Here is a 6,648-nt window from a genome sequence, read left to right as displayed (position 1 = left end):
CACAAATGGCACTGAATATGGACTTGGGGTGGCAGGGGGAGGTGTGCTACAGTAAGAGCACTTCTTCTAAGATGGGTCTTTCTACTGCAGAGATCCCGGTTAGATAGTTAACAATTAAATCTCCAAGTGTTGTCTTAAAAACCCCAATAAAATTAGTTTAACTTTTCATCATATCTATAAATGGAATAAAAAATAGTTGCTGGTAACTAAGTGAACACTTCATCATTACTGTACAAAAGTGATTTTCAGAACTGCAATACCATCCCTTTCTTACACCAGGAAACTTTCAGGCATCCTTCACCTATTAAAACCGTCAAGGCAACAGTGGAAGAAAAATGGTCCATATCAATCAAAACGCTCCTACCTAAGGAAATCACTGCCTGATGTCCTTACTAAGAAAACAGTAAGGAAAAACATTTAGTTGCACATAAAAACACACAGGAAGCAAGCGATGGCTGGGAGGTATCTGTGAAGTTGTCAAGCCAAGTTTTTCAAGCATTCTGTAAGGGTAATTTATTTTTAGCACTTGTAAATGATAAAAATAAAGCAAAGTTTAACAAAATGCTATCAAACTTGTCTGGCTGTTGCATGCCAAGAGTCACCTAGGGAACTATACCATTGTCCCAACAGCATCTACAATCCACATTTGAAAACTGTTAATCCCACTGAATCTACGCCTACCTAAGAATGAGAAGGCATTAATCTCAAACTGCCACTAGAGTTTGAAATTCCGTGGAGGTAAAAATGTCTGATTTGCAATGGATGCCATTAATACTGTTGTTTAGTAGGATTCATCCGAGCTGCTAATTTTAATATTAATAAACCATATTTTTCTCCCTGATTTGGACCATATTATTCAGAAACTCCACCAAACCTCAAGACAGCTTCTCCAAGTCAGGGCTTTCAGAATTTTAGGCAACGAACTGCAAGCATCCATGACTGGTACTTTTATAAGGCCCTTTCTGGATACTGTGTTTCCGTAATTTTAAATTTTGACATTCCTAGTTTTCACGCTGCTAATAAAACAAACACATGCAAACAAACGAAAACCAACAGGTCAATGTGAACTAAAACTACCTGTAATTTTCCTAGGATTACTGATGGCTGAATTCCAGAGCTCCATAATGCCTTCATTTGACAGAATTAGATGAAAGGGTATCTACATACATTTTCCAATTAGGTGTCTGTTGAAGTTGCCACTATTCTCCATTCAGAATCTTCAAAGAGCTAATCTTTTCCTACTTTCTGCAAGTGAATGCTCCCTGAAGAGTTGAAAAAGGCATTGCATGAAGATAAATTGAGGGTAACCATTATTGAAAAGGAGCCATAAATACTGTTAGATCAATATAGGTATATAAAGATAGAGAACAAGTAAAGGGGGACACTGTCTTTTAATAAATTTTGGAATTAAAAAGTCACTTAATAAAACTGTAGTTGTATCACATGAAAAAGTTTACATGCAGGTCGTTTATCTGTGGTTTTTTTTTTCCCCATAGAAAATGAAAAGCTGTGTTAAAACCCACACGGTTCATCTGCTATGGCCAGTTTGGGTATATTCTGAAAGGGCTGCATGAAGTCAGCTTAAATTAATGAAGAAATCCTTAAGTATGAAAGAAACTCCAACTAATAACAATTAAAATATATATTTTTATCATTCCAGGTCCTCAAAAGAAATTGTGATAGAGTTTCAACAGTTTTGAGTCAGCATGAAAGAGCCCAATTTTAGCATCTGCTAGGAGATGTAATGGTGAAACTGGCATTAAAACCCAACACAAATGAGTTGCTTTAGAAGCTATATGAGTATTTTTTCCCTACTGCAAACCCCATAATTTAGTAGATTTCTTATTCTTATCTGTATTTGTTTGGTTATAACTCAGCAATACCATGCATTTAGGAAACTGGCTTAAGTTCTGCATCTATTTAGGTCTAATGAATTCTTCTATGAAAATAGCACACGGCCATGAAGCAGAAAACAGCATCATGTGTGCCATCTTACATTTTTCCTCCATATATGTGCACAGCACTTCAGGGTGATATTGAGCAGGAGAACTATGTAAAAATATCCAACTCTAAGCCATTAATCTCTACAGTGCAATGGATCTTGAAAGAAATACATTATCCCAAATCCATGGGATTATCCAAAGTTTCTCCAACTTCTTACAAAAGATAATAAACTCAATGCAATTTGGTTAGAATGCCAGTTTCTTCAAGAAACTGATATTTCAGATAAAAATAGCAAGATCCTCTTAAAATGAAAATTCAACTGCTTTGTCACCACTCAATCATTTTTTATGAAGAGAAAAGGCATTGTTACAATGGCTCAAAATCGTTCCTTTAGTTAGAAGTAGAATTGGTCAACAGGTTGATTGCATCTTCTAGCTAGCAAAGGTCTTCCCCACATCTTCTTTCCCTTTGTATTTCCTCTTGCCATGTGTGAAGGGTATATATCTGTACTTTATCATGTGCTGTAAAGACAAAAAATCAATTTTTGAGGCAAGAAACTTACATAGTATTTACAAAAATCTTTTATAGTACACATTGCAAATTACAAAGTCCTCTAGAAAGACAGTTCTTCAGTATTGTACAGGTAACAAAATAGCTAATCGTGCACCGGTATTGATTATAAGATTGGGTATGTGCCCATTCTTATAAATCTCAAATTTGGGTATATCAAGCAATTTTTACAGTACAGTGACAATTACTTATTAGGGGATCACAGGAAACTGGAGAGAGCACAGAGGTATTAATTCTTTACGACCCTGTAATCTTTAATTTAGAACTTTGAATAAGAGTACCTATCCAAAATTCTGAATGTCTGGGAAAAAAATTGGTTCTCTTTTTAAAATGCCAACAAACCATAAGTAATTTGTTGAAAATGGTCTGAATGACTTGCCTATGTTGTTCTTCCCCTTCTCTCCATCTACTTTCCCCGCACCAGCTTGTCAGAACTTCCCTTTTCACCCATCAGAGAACATAGAAGATCTCTGCCTTAAAAATAGCCAGTTAACTGAAGAAAGGAAGTGGATGAGCAATTATAAGACTCATCCTGCATAAAAAACAGATACTGAATTCTAAGATCGAAACCTTTTGAAAGCAAGCATAAAATTTTGTAATATAGCGTATGAAGACTTCTTTTGCCAACTATTTGTTTCCCATTGTCAATATTTGCTCAAAGTTGCAAATATGCAACACTTGAACTAACGTTCAAGTTCCTCTAGTGAAATACATTTAACATCTCTGAAGTGCTCAACTGGATGGACCCTTTGGAACAACACTGTAAACTCTGACATCACAAGTGCTACTATCTATTCTTAGCAAGTTACCTTGATTTGCCTCTTCATAGTGATACAAAATAGCATAATGAAGTACATCACAAGAATTGGCCAAAACACAGGAACGTTGAAAGCCTCGAAGAACGTACATGCCATAGCAACCAGGATTCCTTTAGTGGCAGAGTGCCTTAAAAATAATATTAACAATTAATCCTTTAGCCGCAGCTACCACCGATTTGATGCAGATATTTGTATTTTTCAAAAACAGCACGTGCAGACAGATCCACTCACCAGAATTTAAACTCTGGGAGCCTTCTAATAAAAGGCCGAAATTCTTCATTTTGCCTTGTGGGTAAGGAAGGACCATCATCTGAAAAAAAAACAGAAAAAAACCCCAAACCCCTCACACTAATTTTCCACACTATTCAGACTCCAGATTTTATTTTACTTTTTATCTTAAAAAACAACAACAAACCTTCACTGTTACACATAGGTTACAGTGGCTATTTTTAATGTAACTTAACTTTTATTTCCCAAAAGAAAATAGATAACAGAAAGTAAGTAAGTGCCAGGTCACTTGAGTTACTTTGGGGAGAACTTCAGTTACATAAACCTTTCAAAACACAGAAAACTAATACAATATGGCATATGTTCAAGTCCAGAAAAAAAACCCAAAAAGACGAATTGTATAATTACTCCTGATGTCAAGCCGTATAGATTTTTTTGCAAGTCTAAAAATACAATGTCATGCTAAAATTGCACATTTTTACACTACTGTATCAGACAAGAAGAGCTGGAAGTTTGACCAAGTTCAAAATTATCGCAAAATGAACTATTCATCATACCTGAATCTTCCATTAAAGAGGGGTCTACCTTTGGCGATAAGAAAGCTATGAAGAGATTTAGATGGTAGATTCCCAAGGCATATGTCACAATGTACCAACCCTGAAGCAGGGAGGGAAAAATGAGTCAAGATTAAAGTCTTCCTGAAAATGTTTTTCAGATACTGATTTTTCAACAAGACTAAACAACCTGGTTTTTTACTTCCTTGAAAAGTGTTTTTCTACATCCTCAGATAAGCATGAGAAGTTTTCTGGACTTGTTAAAAAAATATTAAAAATTCTCACTATATAAAATAAGCATTCTGACTCTATGAAAAGGTGAAATCACCTTTATGAATCTAATTATTTTACTTGGGTACAGATGACATATGTAACAGTTTCCACTTAAAGCTACCTAAGTGCTGACTAAACTTACTGCAATACGCAAGATGAAAAAAAATTAAATCTATTAGCCTTTTTTAAGCTACATGTTTTCTTAGGTATACTTCTGTATGAATGGCTTCAAACTGAAAGGGGAGATTTAGATTAGATATTAGGAAGAAATTCTTGGCTGTGCGGGAGGTGATCCCCTGGGGCAGGTTGCCCCGAGAAGCTGTGGCTGCCCCATCCCTGGAGGTGTTCAAGGCCAGGTTGGACGGGGCTTGGAGCAACCTGGGCTGGGGGCAGGTGTCCCTGCCCAGGGCAGGGGGGTTGGAACTAGATGACCGTAAGGTCACTTCCAACCCAAACCATTCTACAATTCTGATTCACACATTCTCCATTCTGAAGCAGTAAGTTTAACACCAAAAAGATGCGTTCTTACTCCAGACTATCTAATTTACCTTCTACTGTGTGCTACGTGATACCACATGTAATTCCAAAGTAATACCATACTTCAAAAACACTCAACACAAAAACCAGAACAGTAATGATATCTAAAACTACTTTAGCAGTAAATCCAGTCTTCTTACCTGCAGTAAATAAACTCTAATCATGTAGATAAAACTCAGACCCAAAGTTACAATCCATCGCACCGCAGTATATGGAGTAGATTTGTCTAACCAGGATTGGTAGATCTAAGAGGAAACGTAAAGAGTACAGTGTAAAATACATGATGCACAATGAATACCGTTTATTACAGGGCAGGATTAGAAATAGTAAGAGTTTGCGAAGAGTACTTTGGGAAGGAGAGTAACTTGAAACATTTGTATTCTTTATTACAAATACACTGAATTAAATATAAACATACAAGCATTTGAAAAGTTCTATATTTTTACAAAGGCAAAAAACCTAATGCTTGGGCCATCATAAAGCAATTTAAGTTTTCAATATATTATGCAAATTTACTTTCCTTAAGATGAATCTGACATGAAATCTGAAGTCCCCCCTCTTTTTTGACAATAACAACATGTATTTTCACTGTGCAATGTCACATATACGCACATTAAATATTCCATTAAGCTATGTTTTATAATATTTATCTATTTTTAAAAGGCTTCAAAAGAAATCTTTTGTATAGATTTTAGTATTTCAACAACTCATCCAAAAAATAATGAGTTTAAGCAGCTGCATTGAGATTTGCTTCTAATGGAGTCAGAAAGACCCTACAGAAAACCAACCTGTCCAAGTCTTGAGAAAAATCTATAGACCACAGAAGGCTTCCCATGCACAGACTCACCAATACTGTCCCCTTCTGACATGGTTGCTGTAGAAACAAAACATGATACATAGGTAACATTTAAAACACAAATCTAAGCTCAGTGAAGCTTTACAGCACATTATCTGAACCACCATTTACATATAACACTCTTTTGGATTGCCCTGTTTGAAACAAATTATATTCAATTTCAATTCTTAAAGAGAGGACATTTATTCCAAAAGAAATTAGCTTCCAAAAGAAATTGTGAAGAAAGCAAAGAACAGTGTACTTTACAAAGGCAAGACAGGATCAAATCCATTTTAGGAAGGGGGGAAAAAAAACGTCCATCCAGAAACACAGGAATGAGCCTTGCTAGACACCTTCACCTCGATAAGGCAGGAGCTGAGTTATAATATCTAAGCACTGAGATATGAACTGCAGCACCACCCTCCTATCACCTCTGTTTCTAAAGGCAAAGAGCAAAACCAAAACAAATATATTTTTTAAAGCTGCTTAGGATTTTTAAGAACTGAGTAACTGGACAGTGAGGAAGTTTAAGTTCACGATTCTGTACACAAGTGGTTACAGACAAAAACTCTACCCTAAGTACCCAAACCAAAACACTGCCCACTGCTAGAAACATTCAATGAGTTTATCTGTTTCTTGAACAGGAATTGCTTAGCAGTCACAGGAAAGTTTTATGTGTGAGCAAAATTCTACAGTAGAGGGGCCAGTATTCTGAACTCAGGTAAAAAAAAATTAACCAAGGGAATTATTTTGTAGTATGTGCTTCTGCTACCAATTTAAGATCTTTATTTTTCTTTTCAGTTAAGCTCAACTAAGTTTTACAGTTCACTTCAAGATATAAAACAAACAAAATAAAACAGATTCTAAACAGAAACATTTTTGCCACATC

General features: G+C 35.7%; 1 protein-coding gene across 3 annotated transcripts; it reads right to left on the bottom strand.

The window, feature by feature from the left end:
- Nucleotides 1-1,372: 1,372 nt before the first annotated feature.
- RER1 (retention in endoplasmic reticulum sorting receptor 1) lies at nucleotides 1,373-6,192 on the bottom strand. Of its 3 annotated transcripts, none has more exons than XM_009889616.1 (7): nucleotides 6,119-6,192; nucleotides 5,713-5,798; nucleotides 5,065-5,169; nucleotides 4,118-4,217; nucleotides 3,564-3,642; nucleotides 3,324-3,459; nucleotides 1,373-2,465 (listed from the first exon to the last, which is right to left on the bottom strand). In XM_009889616.1, exons 2-7 carry the CDS (start codon nucleotides 5,791-5,793, stop codon nucleotides 2,376-2,378), a joined length of 591 nt encoding a protein of 196 aa, XP_009887918.1. In that variant the 5' UTR covers nucleotides 5,794-5,798; nucleotides 6,119-6,192; the 3' UTR covers nucleotides 1,373-2,375. The 3 variants fall into 3 exon arrangements, with proteins under 3 accessions (XP_009887918.1, XP_009887917.1, XP_009887919.1); XM_009889615.1 differs by lacking the exon at nucleotides 6,119-6,192 and adding an exon at nucleotides 6,027-6,051; XM_009889617.1 differs by lacking the exon at nucleotides 6,119-6,192 and having other exon boundaries at nucleotides 5,709-5,789.
- Nucleotides 6,193-6,648: the final 456 nt, after the last annotated feature.

Source organism: Charadrius vociferus, unplaced genomic scaffold, assembly GCF_000708025.1.
Source record: "Charadrius vociferus isolate BGI_N301 unplaced genomic scaffold, ASM70802v2 scaffold477, whole genome shotgun sequence".
Taxonomy (NCBI): domain Eukaryota; kingdom Metazoa; phylum Chordata; class Aves; order Charadriiformes; family Charadriidae; genus Charadrius; species Charadrius vociferus.
Note: the sequence above shows the minus strand (reverse complement) of the source record. Positions and strands in the feature narration are given on the sequence as shown.